General features: G+C 38.7%; 1 protein-coding gene across 1 annotated transcript in view; it reads left to right on the plus strand.

Annotated features, from left to right (window-relative positions):
- HCN1 (hyperpolarization activated cyclic nucleotide gated potassium channel 1) overlaps nucleotides 1–18,041 on the plus strand; it is a 296,203-nt gene that overhangs the window by 244,288 nt on the left and 33,874 nt on the right. The window contains exon 5 of the mRNA XM_090276130.1: nucleotides 526–672. Within this exon, the coding sequence (XP_090132256.1) occupies nucleotides 526–672 (147 nt within the window). The remainder of the gene's footprint in view (nucleotides 1–525; nucleotides 673–18,041) is intronic.

Raw genomic sequence — 18,041 nt, forward strand, 5'->3', positions numbered from 1 at the left:
TCCTCAGGGTCTGCGACGTGCAAACAGCTGCCAAGCGCCCTGCTTCTGCGTTCGCGAGTTGATGAGGTCTGATCCTTTCCTACAGGGTCTAAGATAAAGCCTTTTGTGTGATCTGGTTACGTGATGCTTTCTACAGGTGAAGACGCAAAGAGCAACATTATATTTCTTATGGAACTCAGCCAAAAACGAAATCATGTATCTATTTATATATAGTCACTATATACTGTTTTAGCCCATCACTGGCTTTTCTGGGGCTCTACCCATAAATCACTCTGAACTCTTATCATACATTTATCCATACTATCTCAGTTTATTACAGGAAACATTTACCTAAATAAGTACCTTCTACCGTACGTGACCTAGATTGGGGACGTGACCGCCTAGTACCTTAGCTCCTTCCCCTTAAAGAATTCCTTCTCTTTGCTACTGTTTTTCAAGAGTTATTGAACACAGCCCCAAGTAACCTGATGATTTCTCATTCCGCTTAACAATGGGATCTCATTTTCTTTCTTCCTTCCCTTACAGTACAAGCAAGTGGAACAATACATGTCCTTCCATAAGCTGCCAGCTGACATGCGTCAGAAGATTCATGATTACTATGAACACAGATACCAAGGCAAAATCTTTGATGAGGAAAATATTCTCAGCGAACTCAATGACCCTCTGAGAGAGGTAAAGTGTATTCTCCTAAATCTCCTCAGGCCACGATATTGTCTGTTTTTCCTTCTCATGGGACATCCTCAAGTCCGTGCTTTAATAGTTCTCAGAAGAAATAACAGAATTAAATGAGAAGACCTCTTTTTTTTTTATCTTACTCTTTTTTATGTTTTCCAACAAACATGTTTTTACTTGTTAAAAAATACTGGGACATAGTTTTAATTATAATTCTCAGAATTGTATATTTCTATATCCCTAGTTATTAAAATTCGTTTTTGTGTTCTGATTGTCCGTATCTTTCCAATCTTCCACTGTCTTATCTCATTCTTACATAATAGCTTCTTTATTTTTTTGAATTCTACTCTCTTTCCAAGTTCATGTTCATTTTCTCTGTTTACCCCCGGACTCTGCTCACAGAGTGACTTAACCTGTGGCAAGTAATTCATTTCTTATCATCTCATTCCAGCACTTCTTTGACGTGCCTCTTCCGTGTTTCCCTAGAAATATCCCTCCTGGCCACTAACGTTCAGGTCACCCCTAGACTGAGAGAACGTTCTTTTTATTGTTCACATTTATTACACAGCTTTGCTCTTTTTTCTTTCTTTTTTACTACCAACATTCTCAAAAGATTCCCGATCTAATGATTGCACTGTAGTTTGATCTCCACTTCTTTACCAAAACTGTTTCCTTGGAAGTTATCAATGACCTGTTAGTCAGCAGAACCTTTGCTTTTGAGTCCTTGTTGGTAACATTTAAACTGTTAACTAAACACACATTCTGAGTCTTTTGGGGGTGACTCTAATGCTGAGTCATTGCTGAGCCGTTGATTTTACATTCTGCCTTCCTGAATTTATTCTCTTTTGTTTCTTTGATCGCACACTTTCTGTAAATCTGAGCTCCAAGTTTCTGCCACATGCTCCATTTTCTTAAAAGCTCCATGATATCATCCGGCCCCCGTACCTGTGGTAAGTTATTTAATAAGACAATGTAATCATTCAACACTGAACCATTATGTGTTTCGGAATCTCTCTAAGTGTTTTAGTCATTGTCTCAGATCATTTGGAATATCAAACTTGGGTCCTTTTTTGAAACTTTTTCTGCTCTGCACATTTACCAAATGCTATCCATTAACTGTGGTAACACCCCACGCCTGTGCCCTGTCTCCTTTCCCAGTACGCACCCCCAACCCCGCCCCCCTCACAGGAACTAAGCTGCCCTGTAACGAGTTACCTTGCAGCCTTTGGTTTTCTCTACCGTTTAAAATTTCATCGATGCCACGTTTATCTTCTTTTATGGATATGAGCGGGTCGTTTCTCTGCTCTGAATCTTTCCGTCTTTACATTACAAAGTAAGCCAGATAAAATCACCTTAGGCTCGCCTCCCAGCCCTTCTGTGCCCTGACCCCAGCGAAAGCTCCAGTTTTCCTGTTCCCCGGTGCCCTGCATGTTCCAAACTAGCCTCGGGCCAAATGTGCAACTTGCTGTTTCTGCAAAAACCAGTGACAATTTCTCACCCCTGCATCAGATGTTTTCCAGAAATGTCTCTCATGTGTTAGCAAAATCCCGTTGAGTTATACATTTTATTTATACCTTCCTGATTTTTCAGACCGGATCTGATCACTCTTTTTTCTGCACCCCAATTGTGCACCGAGTCCATAAACCTAGCGTGCTACTTGTCCATTCTGCCTGTTAGCACTACTTTTATTCACAGTTGTTTTCTCCACTTTTGTCTTCAAAGTTCCTTAAAAGCAAAGGCCATTTATTATAATTTTTTCTTGAAATCTCTAGTACATGTTCTATGTATTAACTGCTCAATAAACGTTTTCATTCCAACTAATGGCCTTACCATTTTTAACCATTCTTAATTTTCTGCACCCACTAAAAGTTACTTATAGTTTTTGCGCTTTTTTGAAAAACCTTGATATCAGTTAAGTGTTTTGGCGATAAAAGGAACTAAATATCTGCCATGCTAATGATTAGTTTATTTTCTCTACTATGCCCTCAATCAAATAGAAATGTATAAATTTTGTGCTTTGGGAAACATCAGTCAAACTTTTTTTGTATTTAAAAAAAGTAATATGTTGTTGGTTGGTTGGTCTTGAAATCTGTCTATATGCTTTGCTTTATCTCTGTTGAATTTCAGAATTTCTGTTAAATCCAAATCCCCTTCCCTGAGGGGCATTATCTCAGGACCCTGGAACCAGGTGGGGTTCTCAGAGGCTTGGAGGGAGTCGGAGGAGGGTGGTCAGGCCATGGCATGGAGGACAGGATAACCCCACAGATAGTACCAGGAAATTCAGATAGATCAAAACATAAGAGGGCACACTACAACTAGTGATTTATTTTAAAGAAGCAGTGATGAGTAAATATTCCAGAATAAAATGTTATGAAGGGAACATAGAAAGCCATTAGAAAAAAACTAAAAAACTAAGCATAAAAATGAACACTAAGAATTTGCTTGCTTAAATGGGAAACATTCTTCTGTGCTAAAAATCCTCTATATAATGTAAAACCAGGATAACCAGAAATTTTCTTGTGCAAGTGTGTCATGTTAACGACCTTCTCTTGCCATACTTAACTCTAATCTTTAGTAGAAAATATCCCACTTTTTATTTTTCCCCCATAAAGCCATCCACAGACATGACTCCAATTTTCTCATTTCTTGCAACCGTTCTACCATGAGTCATGTTGCATTGTTTTCCTTATATTTTCAAGTGTCATTATTCGGGGCCTCAGCATCTCTTACCTTAGCTGCTGAAGTACACAGTCAGCTTTCCTCCTGCTTTTGTTCTCAAGTGGCTCAGCTGCAGCGCACATCCTGGCTGCCATATTGACTGGTACAAAAAACAAGTTGGACGATTTTACTCTCTTCTTAGAAAAAGTCCAAGCTTCTTGACATGGTCCATGCGACATCCATATGGCCTGGCTCCATCTTCGTTTCCTCCCATTCTTGCTTCATCCACAGAGCCTTGCTGATCGTTTTGAAGGCAGGGGATGCTATTGATGGCCTCTTTGCCTTTCTTTATGCTACCCTCTCTGTCTTCAATCCTTTCTTCTCGGCTTTCTTCTACTTTCCATTAAAAACTCTTACAAGACTCTACCTTCTTCCTAAATTTCCTCCAACCACTCTGTCTCTGTCACTATATTTATCATTTGTCAGTTTGTCTCCTTCAAAACTACGAGCTTATTGAGTATAGAGACTGTGTCTTACTACTTTGTATCTCTAGTGACACAGTAGATAGTAAGAACTCATTAAATATGTACTGAGTACATGATCTTTAATAGAATTAAGAATTAAAAACAAACAAAAGACACACACACACACACACACACACACACACACATAAAGAATGAAAAACAAGGTAAGAACCAAGCCTACCTAATAGAAGTAGAGATCCTAGAAGTGGGAGCATGAAATGCTCAAACACTTAACCCTCAGAAAGGTGAAAACAATACTCTCCATTTGTTTATCTGCTCTTCAGCTTTTGCTCTTCTGGCTTTGGAATCACACAAAGCCTCATTTATTATTATGCTGCATTAAGACTTTATTAGCAAAGAAACAGGATGAGTAGAATAGGAAAATAAGGAAAGGCATTGGCAGACCTGTAACAAAAGTCACTATTCCAATAAAGCTTGACTCTAAACAAGCCAGACACATTTTCTAAAGAAAAGTTCAATAAGAACAATGGAAAATGTATCCCTAGTACATTGATTATGTACCTACTCTGTTCAAGTCATAGGGGTAGATCATGAGAAATACTTAATTTTATTTTTGTATTATTTTATTTTGTTGTATTTTCATTAACACGTATCCGCCCATCCTCTGTTGCACCTCCACCCCCCCCCGCCCACAATTGCCACATGTCCAGGAGTTCTGTATCCCTTCTTACAACTTTCACTCTATCTCCTCACACCCCAACCTACCCAAGAGTTTAAAAGTAGTAAACTGTGTTATTCCACCTTTCAAAAGCTGCATTCCCCCTAGAAGGTGAGGCATAGACTTATGCGTATGTGTATTTTGGTCACTGTTGAGCCTCTCGTGTCCAGAAGGTGCCTGTCATGTAGAAGACATTGAATGACTGATACAATAAACATCCATTAGTGAAACTAGGCTACTCATCAGGGGAAAGCTGGATTCTTTGATATATATTGTGTGACAGAAGATAAAAACATACAATGTGCTTTGTATGCACATACACAACACCACATACACTTGCTAATCAGGTATGTACAATTTTGAGTCAACAACCATTATATATTGTAACAAGATGTTTAACTTAAAATCGCTTTATTATCTGGAAGATTCATTTTTATGAAAGTATTTCACATAATTTGAGAACCTAGTGTATACTTCAGAGCAGTAATTTTTGCTAACACACATCTGTTTTCTCAGGGAAATATAAAAGTGAAAGGCAGGTCAAGCCTTCAGAATCTCCAAAACTTATACAAAAATCTTGTTGCTTAAAATTAGAGAAAGTACGAGTAAAATGGAATGTTTAGGAATGCGAAAGTTATTCTATATTCATAACCAATTAAGTTCACATTCTATTTTATCCATTTTATTCGCAAGCCTTCATTTTCAATGTATTGGAATACTTTAAAGTGTGAAAAAATTTTAGTATATAAAATGGCAGAAATAATTGTGAATGTGTGTGGCCTTTGAACACCCTTCTAAAAACCTTATATCACGCAGGTGAAAATTAATTCAGGAGATATTTCAAAAGCACTGCTTATTGAAAGCGTTCTCCTATTTCCATTTCTATGGAAGAAATAAGATGATTTATCTTTTTCATATGTTGGAATAAAATTGCTGAAAGGCAAATACCTGGCTTATTCTTAATGTTCAAATCTCAACACAAATGTTACTTCTTTATAGAGGCCTTCCCTGAGACGTTTATCTAAACTAATCTTCTGATACTCATTCTCATCACAGCAGCCTTTTTCTTGGGGACACATCACTCTGTTGTCTTTTGGTCCCTTTAAATTTATTTCTTTATTGCTCACTCTGTTATATGAACTCTGGATCCAAGAAGGCAAGGACTTTTCCTTGATTTCTATCATAACCTAGCCCCTAGATCATACATATTTAATAAGTACTTGCTGTATAAATAAACAAAGGCAAATTAAATAAAGATCTCACACTTGACAAATAATCTCAAAGAATCATTGACTGTTAGAGCGTGGAGGGAGCATTTTGTCAACCAAATGGTGAAGTCCTGTGGCCTTAGAGCTTTCTTCGTATCACTTTAGATTATACTGTGGGTACGTTGTTCCTAATATGTAACAAAAAGATGCTGGGATCTTTAGAGTCCTCTGTGATCTTGTTTTGATGTAGGCACTATATGCCAGGAGGTCCTATTTTCTGTGCGATTGTTTGCATTTTCTTTTGAAGCTTCTCCAGGTTGATGCATTAGCAATTCATTGCATAGTGAGCTTGGGGGGGTGAGGATGAGTTCAGTAGAGCACCACCACAGGAGGGGTATAAACATTCTGCCCAATCTTTATAACCCAATAAAATCCAAGTCAGACTCGCTTTGCCAAGTCTGACTAGAATATTACCAGTGGCTCATAGAACAGATGTTGCTGGTTTCTTCGTCCAAACCTAAGTGTTGAAGCATCTCAGCGTAGAGAAGATTTTGAGTGGCAGGTACATCTGTGCGTTCTTCATCTCTGCTTGGACCAAGGGACACACGCACCAGTTCTACTAGAATTGACAGCTTTCTCGGAAGTCATCTTCAAAAAGTATCTTCATTTCACTGTGCACTAAATTACATGGGCCAGAAAGTAAAGGAATGACTTTAATTTCCTGAGAAAAATCCTTAGGATGCGACCAGAAACTTGGCATTTTAACTATGCTTTGTGATGTATGATCTCAAATCTGTAACCGTACCATCCACTTGCTCTGTGGCTGTGCCGAGTCACAATTCTGAGTCTGCAAAGCAGGACATCAGTGACATCTAGAAGCGTGGGTTGGCAGGGGATTGGCATTGCAGTGGTCGTCTGGCCTGGCTGTCTCTGGGGAGCCCTCCACCCTATTTATGCCTATTTATAACATATCCTTATTTTCCTCTGGTTGTGTAGAAGTATTCATGATTTATGTTTTGAATCAATAAAAGCCCTTTTGCAATATTCTCAGCACCATTAAGAGTTACATGAATACTTTCAGTTCTGCAATGAACGATGAATGAGAACCTACTGTGGAGGGACTACAAGCCTGGCCCCGATTCCACCACCTCCTTTAAATCCAGCCCCACGATTTACTCTATTGCATAAGTTGTAAATACTTCGCTTTCCTCTTCCAGAAGTGTGAGTGATGATAAGCACAAGGTATAAAAGATGAGAAAAATGTCCTGACTGGTGGGGCTCAATGGGTTGGGTGTTGTTCTGCAAAGCAAGAGGTCATGGGTTCAATTCCCGGTCAGGGAACTGCCTGGGTTGCAGGTTTGGTCCTGGTTGGAGCGCATGCAAGAGGCAAATGATTGATGTCTCTTCCTCACATCGATGTTTCTCTCCCTCTTTTCCTCCTTCCCTTCTCCTCTCTCTAAAAAGAAATAAAATCTTTTAAAAATAAATAAATAAACGGCATAATTAGAAAAGTGCTTGGCACAGAGTAAGGAGAAGTAAAATTTAATTCTTGCTATTACTCTGATTCAATGAAGAACAGTCTACGGCCCAGCCCTTCAGGCGCCCACAGCTCAGTGAGAGACAGAAAGTTAAGCAGTTACAACTGTATTGTCCATTCTGTGTGAGGGTCATTCAGAGGATATTAGGCCATATGGAGGAGGGATGCCTATTCTAGCCTTACCGAGTCTCATTTCTTTTGCCATTTATTTAAACAATGTGCTAATAAGTCTTTCCTTCAATTTCACAGCCGGCTTTCTGGAGACAATGTCTCAGCATTAAAACTTGGCACTGAAACATCAGGACCATGAGACTGATGAATGTTTTAGTGAAAGCCGGCAGCGGAGTTAAAACTGAAAACTAATCAGACAAATCCAGTGGCCTGTACAGCTCTGCTTACGAGAACCTGTTGGAATATGTACAAAGCAAGAAGGTCTATTTTTAACATGATCAGATTTATATTGATCCGATGAGAGCCAAATGGCAAACTGAACAGTGGGGAAAGAGGTGAATGCCCTTCCGAGTCTGTCTCCAAAGTTCAGAACTGGTCTATTTTTAAACAATGAGTGTGAAGAGCCATGGCTGAAAATAGGCACAGATCATGCGTCCCGGGAGAATATAGGACGTCAGTATGTCTCATTTCCACAGAACGTGGCTGAGAGTATAATCCTGTCCTTCTGACCTTTACTTCCTCAAACAGACTGTTAGGGAAGATGGCATAATTGGCGTGCATATTTATTTAATGCAATTTAAATAATTTTTAAAAGTATATATTTGCCAATTTTTAAAAATACCTTCTAAAATGGGTTTAGTTAAAATTCATTACAACAAGCCAGAATCTAATACTGTAAAGCTATGCAGAGATCTTATGAATTATCGGAGACTCATGTAACAGTCACAGTAACAAAAAGCTAGAAGAATTATGTAAGTGGCCTGGTCGGGTTGTGGTCATATGACCAAGCAAAGAAATCGGGTCTTCTCTCTTTTGCCTAGACTTTTTATTCTGCATCCCTAGTTTCTAGAAAAGAAATAGACACATGCATACGCACACACAGACACGCACACTTATTGATTTCTTAATGTGGCCAAGGCATTGATCCAGGCGTGAATGGATGGTAAGGAGTAAAATGTGTTGTCCGATCTCAGAGTTTTTACTCTGTGCTTGTAGAGACAAGATATAAATGCATGAAATAAATCTGAAGAAAAATTAAAAGACTTTACTAAAAATACAAGACACGTAGGAAGTCACATATGGATACTACATGCTAAAGTTCAAAATAGATGAAAGATGTAAATGTAAGGAAAACCTTGCTGACATGGGTCTTGGCAATGACTTTTTTTTTTTTTAGATATAACACCTAAAGCACAAGTAAAACTGTAAAAAATAAGTTGAGTTACATCAAACTAAAAAGCTTCTGCAAAGAAAAAGAAACAAAATGAAAAGGTAACCTATGGGAGGGGAGAAAAGATTGGCAGGCCACACATCTGATAAGGAGTTCATATCCAAATCAAGTAAGACACTCATACAACCCAATAACAAGAAAACAAACAGTCCAATTAAAAAATAGTCAAATGACCTGAATAAACCTTTCTTTTTCCAAAGAAGATATTCGGATGGTTGGCAGGATCATGGAAAGGTGCTAAACTTTTCTAATCATTAGGAAAATGAAATGAAAATCAATGACATATCATTGCAAATAATACCACCAAATGCAAATCAGTGCGCGATCACAGCGCACCTGTTAGAAAGGCTGTTATTAAAAAGACACGAGCCAGCAGGAGCTGGTGAGGATGCGGGGGAAGAGAGCCGAGGAAACTGGGAGGGGGCACGGGGAGACCGACTTCCCGGTGTGAGCAGGCAGGGCCCGACTCCAGGGCCTTTTCCTCGAGGTCTCCTTCCAGGGCCTCTTCACCGCCCCCTTCCCAGCATTTCTCCGAGGGCCGTTCTTTGTTATTAAGACTTCAAAAATTAGTACTAATGTTGTGTAATCCCGCTTGTACAAAACCCCTAAAGTAGGCAAATTCGGAGTTATGGGGTGGGAGATGGGGAGCTCTTGTGTGCTGGCTCCAGAGTTTTTATCGAGGAGGATGCGAGAGGCTTAGATACAGAGGGCGGTGATGGTTTCACAACGTCGCGGATTGTACATTTGGGGATACAGGTTCCCTCACTTACCCCGGTGTTGCGTTCCAGACCCCCCTGCGAAGTGGGAACCTTACATTTATTCTACACTCTTAAACCTACGTAACTTTAACAACATGCGTATACAGTACCGCAAAATCCCACGATATAGCGAAAAATCTGCGATCAATAATTAAATACAATATTTTAAAATCCCGCGATACAGTGAGGCCGCAATAAGTGAACCGCAATAGAGCGAGGGACGACTGTAGTGAAATAGGTAAAATGATAAACATTGTCATATGTATTTTATAAAAATGTAAAGATTAATTTTAGAAAATAGCCCCCAATCCTATAGCTCTACTCCAGGGCCGTTTCCGTTGCCCGCTGCTTTCATCCCCTGAACGCCCAAGACACTTCACTCTCAATACCCAAATGAAGCAAAATCTTCTTCCTGGGACGAAACCCCTTTTTGAATTTGCTCCTCCGGGACCGAAGAGCTCAGAGGTTGTCGAAGTGCATGGGTCGTGTCCCCTCCAGGGCCTCACCTCCTGGGCGCGGGGCCGCTGGGTCTTGGCAGCTGCACAGAAGGGGCACTGACTGCCTCCTGCCCACCTCCTCCCATCAGAGCAAAGCCCAGCAGATGCCGTGGTGGAAACCACAGGATCTGTCTTCTCCCTGTTCTGGAACCTGGAAGTTTATGATCATGGCATTAGCAGATGGGGATTTACCTGAGGCCTCTTTCCTTAGCCTGCAGGCGACCACCTTCTCCCTCCCCTGGCCTTCTCTAGGTGCCCACACATGCTCAGTTCTCCTTGTGTGTCCACAATTCCTGCTGTAAGGACACCAGTCAGCCTGGATGAGGGCCCACCCTAACAGCTTCCTTTGAACGCCCTCACCTCTTTGAAGGCCCTCACTCCACCAGAGAGTCACATTCTGCAGTACTGGAAGTCAGGACTTCAGCAGATGAATTTATGGGGGGCGGGGCGCAGACACTTGTCAACACATGCAATGCCGCATTCAAATCTAATTAAAGGGACAGGAAAATGCGTGTTTAATGCATCTCAGGACACCTGCCTGGTTGGTGAGCCTGGCCTGATATCCTCACATTTATGCACATGTGCGTGTATTCTTAGGCACGAACCATTTCCATTCCTGGCCTGTTGATGATGAAAATAAATATATGTGGGTTATATTATAAAATTTCAAATATAGGTTTTGTCAAATTCTCCATATCACCTCCTCTAAGAATTGTGTCTTTTAATTGACTCTGCTCTCTGCTGGGCCTGGCTTAAGAGTACCTTTTAGTTGAGCATACTTAGGGAAATCTGTTGGCTATACTGGGCAGTTTACATCAATCTGTTTTCATCCTGCCCAGTAGACCTGACTTCTCTTCTGCACGTAAGCCTCACGCTGCTGACGGCTGCAGACAGCGGGAGCCGCCGCTGCTGATGCCCACAGACCCTCGCTGAGCTCCGGGCTGGGCTTCCCGCAAGTGGGGCTGAAACGCAGTCACCAACAAACGCAGTCAGTGTCGATGCACAGTTCTTTGATTTAGTGTTGTGATCTTTTTCTACCTCTTGTTCTCTTTAATAATCTAATTGAAGTGAATGCTAAGAGAATCTTCTGTCCTCCGCTCTTATTCTGCATGGCACCTAGGAGCAACGTGTTCCTCTGTGCGGGGAAGGCAGACCAGTGGAACTAGGCTAAGACTGGATTACCTCAAAGAGCATTTGCGTTCACATGGTAAGGTTTAAATGCGAGTTCGTACTGCTAACTCCCATGAGAAGTTTGTGAATGCTGGAATTGCAGAAACCGTTTGAATTGTTGAACCTCTCCGTCTCAAAATTCATCTCGTTCTGATCTATTTTTTACAAGCAGACCGGATTTATTTCAGCCACTTAATCACAATTGGCCATTTGTATATGCAGAGATTTTAGGCTAATTACCTTTTAACTCATAATTTGAAGAGACTATTAATCTAGCAATTAATGATACAGCTGGGTTGCAGTATTTAAGAGGCCACTACATACTTTTGTCTCTTTACCGCTGTTGGAGTTATCCTAATGTAACTATAATTAGCACGAGACGGAATACTGTGTGGCCATTAACAAGAATGGCAATGAGGCCCATGTCTCATAGTGGGAAATATTTTATATTATAAAAGTGAAAGGAAAAGAAACAAGTATTTAGTGTATGCAATGATTACAACTATCTTAAGGTGAATGAGAGGCTATTTTGAGGATATAAACATACTAAATTACTTACTTTAAGGAGATTACAATACACAGATGTTTTTCTTTTCTATATTTTAAGGAATCTGTGTATATTAATTTTATTTTCAAAGGTTTTAAAACATAAAATGTGTTTGCTAATAAAAAATACTTTAATAAGATGGAAAACTATAATAAACTAATATTGAGGCACTCTGTGTTAATTCATCAAGTTTTTCTATCTCTAACTCCTTTAATTTCCCCAACACAAATATAGGTTGTGGCAAAGAGTTTATTCTTGTATTACTTATTAATTATTGTATTATTTTTCATACAAACAACTGTGAACCTACTTTTGCACCACCTTGTATTAAAGGGAAGTCTTTCTTACCTTTGAAGTTTACTATGTAATTTTGGGAAGTATTTCTTACCTTTGAAGTTTATTACATTATTTTTTATATTTAAATTATTTAGAAGTTGCTATAAAAAACTCCCTATAAAAAATGAGACAGCTGATCACAACTAAAGAAATAGCTTGTTGTAAATGTTCCATAACAAGACACAGAAATCATGGGAAATGCTTTGAGTTTAGGAAGTTAAAGCAGAACCTAACATACAAGTCAGTGTTTGGACAATGTTTAAAATATTTTAAGGCAGTAAGACCTGCTTGTATGGACTGATTTTTTTATACTGCAGTCAACAACTTGCAGTTTAGAAGAACAGACAAACAGCTCAAAATAGCCCAGTTGGGGAAGCCGAGAGGAATCTAAGTTTTAAATTTCCTGTATGTGTTTCCTTTTTATTAAAAAAAATACAGACTGTGTATGGAATTTACAATTCACCTTCCAAATTGATTATCTCAACAGGGAAGCTTTATTATAAGAGTCCTGCTTTGTATTCCTGGACTTTGGCCAGAAGAAAATGTGATTGGCTATGCCCCCCAAATATCCGTCATTTTCTTCTTCCAAACCTCTGCACCGACCTCAATGGTGATCTTTAATAACCAGCCCCCAACGCAACGTTCTTTTTCAGTCAGACCCATCTCCTCTTACCAAAGGACACTGAAATCTTTATTTCTTTAGTATTTTATAGAATTCTTGTGCTATACCATTTATTTGATCTTAACAGATATTGTTTTGTAGAGTATTAACGGTTAACAATAGATAACATTGAGTAACCTCTGTTTAGTCATGGCAGTCATCTGTGATAGAGCTGCTAGTGTTCTCCGTTTTACAGATGAGATGATAAAGATGTGAAGAGTCTGAGTCATTTTCCTATGGGCACAGCACCCATTGGTTTTGGAATTAAGGATTCAGCCCAGACATGGTGGGGGTGGAGAAACTAACCGTGTTCATTTTATTCTTTACAATTATCTTACACTGAATATATACATGTATATCTTCCTCCCTCAACTAAATGTACGTGTTCATACCACCCTCTCTATTTGGGGAACCATGGTTTCCACACCATCTCTTCTAACTTGGAATGTGTTGTTAAAAGTAGAGATTTTGAGTCATATCCCCTAAAGATTTATATTTGGATTCTCTGAGTCTGGATGGAAGCCTAGTAAACTGTATTTTAGGAAAAAGTGCCATAAATATGTCCTCAGGTTTACTGTCTTTCTCTAAAGACTCATAAGGAAAAAATGTCACCTTTGGCAGGTCATTACGGCCATTCTTTTCTTTATTGATGCTGTCTCCATGAGAGCTGGGATGAGGGCAGGGTCCCACAGAGTGATCCTGACCACATTCTGTTCCTTGCTGAGAATGTTCTAGATCAGACCCCCTGATCGAGCCCTACTGCACTGCGGGCGTCCTCTTTGTGCCGTGCTCTGTGTGGGACACCTGGCTGGCATTCAGAGGTGCCCTCCCCTCGGGCATGTCACGGCTGCTCAGACATGGATGTGGATGCTTTTGTTTCGTTTATTACTTATTGCCTCACACACAGTGTGTTTGACCTCCCAGCTTTCAGTGAGGTCTCTTAAAATTAATTTAGTGAGTCAGTTCCGGATATTGAGGTACTCTTCTAGAAGCTTTGCGATCTACATCTAATATTGTCAGGGGTCAAACCAAATCACATTCGGCTCACCTGTGCAAGTTTCACAGTCTCCTTCACCTCTCTCTTCAGTGTATAAATAGTACTGAAAAATTGTACTTTATGTTTGTCTTGTGGAGTTCACATGAAGCTTTTAAAAACTCTAGAAATGCTTTCTCTATTCCAAATCCCCTTACAGGTGGCATTATGTTTGTTCTGTAGCAGACCTCTCTCTGTCCAGTGGAAATGTCATGTGAATCATATGAAATGTAACAGAAGATGTTAAATTTCCTAGAACTCACATTAAAATAAAACATAAAATTAAGTTTAATAAGTTTTGTTAACTAAGTATATCAACATAGTATCATTTCAACGTGAAACCAGTATAACAAATCATTAATGAGAGCATTTAAATTCTTCTATTTTTGTGTCTTGAGCCTTTAAAATCCAGTGTATTGTTTAGAGTTGTAGCACATCTTGATTTCAATGCTAAATTTTCCTCAGAATTTCTTGATTTACATATAGATTTCATGACATGTTCAGTTGAAAAAGTATAGCCATCTACCCAAGTTTTTTTCAACTATAATTTAACATTTTCTCATGACTGAACTGTGTTAGTTTTTTACTTTAAACTTGACCATTTAAAATTAAATTTAAAATTCAAATTGTAGTGGTTAATAATTCCACATGGCCATTGACTACCATGCTAGACATTAGCTCTAGGAAAAGACTGTCTACTTTTAAGTATTGGGCTCATTCCTACATGGTATATGATTTTTGTGGAATGGCAACCTCTTTGAGACTCATTTGACTCACCTATACTATTGAGTTACTAATTTACATTAGTGACTTGGGTCTATATCAGGCTCTCAAAGGTGTAAAGTTCAAAAGAATAACTTCAAATTCTTCAGAGTTTGTGGTAATTCTTGATATAGGCAAAGGTAAGATGGCTTCTTAGACTTTATCGAAATCCTAAATTAGGGACCTGGGCTGCCTGATAAGCAACAGTTCTTCCTCTTTGACATGTGGTTTGGGGAAGATACCTCCTTATCTTCTTTAAAACAGGGTAGTAATCATAACTAAGACATAGGATTTTTATGATTGTAAAATAAATTGATGCTTGTCAACATTTAAAGCAATACCTGGAACCCAGCAAAGACTCAAGAAGTATTGTCTCTTATTTTTGTTATGCTCATTCTTAACATTATCTCTGCCTGAAAGAAAAGACCCTCATATATCCAATTACTCTGTTTTGATTGTAACTAGTCCAGGTGACTGAACTGGGGAAAAAATAAGGCAACATCATCAGCAGTTCATTTTTAGGACGCTCCAGGTGATGAAGTATCACTGGATATAGATTTGACCAAATGCATTTATTGTTTCTAACGTTACTGTAGAAGTCTGCATATCTCGATGCCATTTGAATCTTGATATATCTGGATGCCATTTGAATGTCAGTGTGATGTAAGTTCTTAAAAGGAAGCTTTTGTGTGCTCTGAACAGTATAAAATACAACGTATATTGGGTGTAGGAATTTAACTGTGTAACAGCAGCTCAGTTTGGTTAAGATTACTTAGTGATTCATTATTGTAATGATGGCAGTTATTGCTACCATGCTTAAAACTTTTTAGAACTATACTATGTAGATCAAAATAATGTAGAGTGGAGGAGATTAAATGCTTCACACAATGGAACTTTCTACAGTGGTACTAAGTTATCAATAAGGGACTGGTAGTGCAAAAAGAACCTTAAAACATGGCTATTCTTTTCAATTATAACAAACAATAGTGCTTAAGCTTTCCCAGTGCCTCAGAGTATGCACGGTTCCGAAGCACAGATTTATTGTTAACGTATGTCCTTCCTGAAAGAATCTAAATATAACAAATCCCATTTTTCCCCGATTGCCATAGAGTTAAACAAGCTAGAAAACAAATTATAAAAAAAAAATAAAACAAAACTAACAATAAAACATACCATCGAGAATGGAAAGGCAAGTCACAGATGGGGAGAAGAGTTTTGTGATGCATATCCGAACCAACAAAGAACTCATGCCAGGACTATAAAAAAAAAACTGTTACAATAGAAAAATCAGAGAAAACTCTTAACTAGACACTTCAACAAAGAAGACACTCATCTGACCAATAGTGAGCATAACAATGTTAATCACTGGGCAAAGTAAATTAAATCACAATAAGAAAAAGGAAAAAAATAATAAGGCATCTTTTCATGCCTACTAATGGCTAAAATTATGATAACATCAAATTCTGTCAGAGATGTAGGACTACTGGACCTTCATATGTTACTGCTTTGAGAGAAAATGTGCAATCATTTTAGAAAACTTTTGGCAGTGTCTATTAAATTGTTGGGATAGCCAAAAAGTCTGTTTAGCTTTTTGCCATAAAATAAAAGACACATTTTCGTTTTCACCAATAACTTTATTGATTTGGATATTTTAAGTATTTAGCTATCTCCAACATGGCATAATGTTGATTGTTCTCAATTAATGTCTCAATTTGATCACTATCAAGTTCAACTGATCTACCCAACCATGGAACATTGTCCAGCAAGAAATTTCCAGCACAAAACTTCGCAGACCATGAAACTTCACAAACCACATTCAATGAGTTATAGTACCTTCTCCATATACTACACAAATCTTCTTTTTTCATTTCAGGCGCATTTTGACCTTTCTTGAAACAGTAAAGCATAATATGTTGAAAATGTTGCTTATATTCTCCCATCTTCAATACTAAAATGTCTACACAAAAATTCACCAATTTTGAAAAGTTTTTTTAATGCACGCTGATATGACAGCTGTCACAATGCAATCTAACAAAATTGTCTTAAATAAAGTTAAAGACAACTAAGCACTACTACAGCCATCATAGGAAAAACAACCAAAAGAACTTTTTGGCCAATCCAATAAACACACGCTTATCTGATTACCTAGCAATTCAAACATAAGGTAAATCCTCAAGAGGAAGCAGTGAATGAGCCATTTAAAGAATGCTGTACCTAAGGCTCCACCCCTTACAACATAACAGGTGCAAGAGCTCTACCTAAGACACAGAGGCAAATAAACACAGAAGCCTGTCAAGATGAGGAGACAGAGAAGTATGGCCCAAAAGAGGGAATGGATTAAGGGTCCAGTGGGAAAAATGAGTGACGAGGAATTAGCCAAAGTAATAGAATAGAGTTCAAAACACTGGTGATAAAGGTGCTCACAGGCTTGACAAATATGCTTGAGTACGGCAATCGCATAAGGGAAGAAGTGAAGGCTATGCTAAATGAAACGAAGGAGAACCCACACAAAACCAGTGCTGAAGGGAAGGAAACTGGGGTTCAAATCAATGATTTGGAACATAAGAAGGAAAACAACAGTCAACCAGTCCAGAATGAGGAAACAAGAATTGAAAAAAAATGAGGAGGGGCTTAGTAATCTCTGGGACAACTTTAAACGTGCCAATATCTGAATCATACGGGTGGCAGAAGGAGAAAAGGAAGAGCAAGAAATTGAATGCTTATATGAGGAAATAAAGAAAGAAACTCCCCAAATTTGGTGAAGGAAATAGACATACAAGTCCAGGAAGCACAGAGAGTCCCAAATAAGCTAGATCCAAAGAGGACCACACCAAGACACATAATCATTAAAATGCCAAAGGTTCAAGATAGAGAACCTTAAAAGCAGCAAGAGGAAAGCAGAGAGTTGCCTACAAAGGGGTGCCTATAAGACTATCAGCTGATTTCTCAAAAGAAATTTTGCAGGCAAGAAGGCACTGCCAAGAAATATTCAGTGTGATGAAAAGCAAGGACCTACAACCAAGATTACTCTATCCAGCAAAGCTCTCATTTAGAATGGAAGGGCAGATAAAGTGCTTCCCAGACAAGGTAAAGCTAAAGGAGTTCATCATCTCTAAGCCATTATTATGTGAAATGTTAAAGAGACTTTTTTTAAGAGAAAGAAGATAAAAACTATGAACATTAAAATGACAACAAAGTCACAGCTATCAACAACTTAATCTAAAAAATAAAAACAAAATCTAACAAGCAAACGAGAATAGGAACAGAATCATAGGTGTGGGGATCATTTGGAGGATTATCAGCTGGGAGTGGGAAGAGGGAGAAATGGGGAAATGGTGCAGGGACTAAGAAGCATAATTGGTAGGAACAAAATAGACAGGGGGGAGTTAAGAATAACATAGGAAAGTGTGAAGCCAAAGAACTTACATGCATGACCCATGGACATGAACTAAGGGTGTGGGATTGCTGGAGGGAAGGGGGGTACTGGGTGGAGGAGAGCAAAAGGAAGAAATTGGGACTATGGTAACAACATAATAAAATATACTTTTAAAAAAGAATGCTCAGAACAAGTTTATTTGATTAGCCTAAAAGTGAAAA

This window comes from Furipterus horrens, unplaced genomic scaffold, assembly GCF_987537825.1.
Source record: "Furipterus horrens unplaced genomic scaffold, mFurHor1.1.pri manual_scaffold_5, whole genome shotgun sequence".
NCBI lineage: Eukaryota > Metazoa > Chordata > Mammalia > Chiroptera > Furipteridae > Furipterus > Furipterus horrens.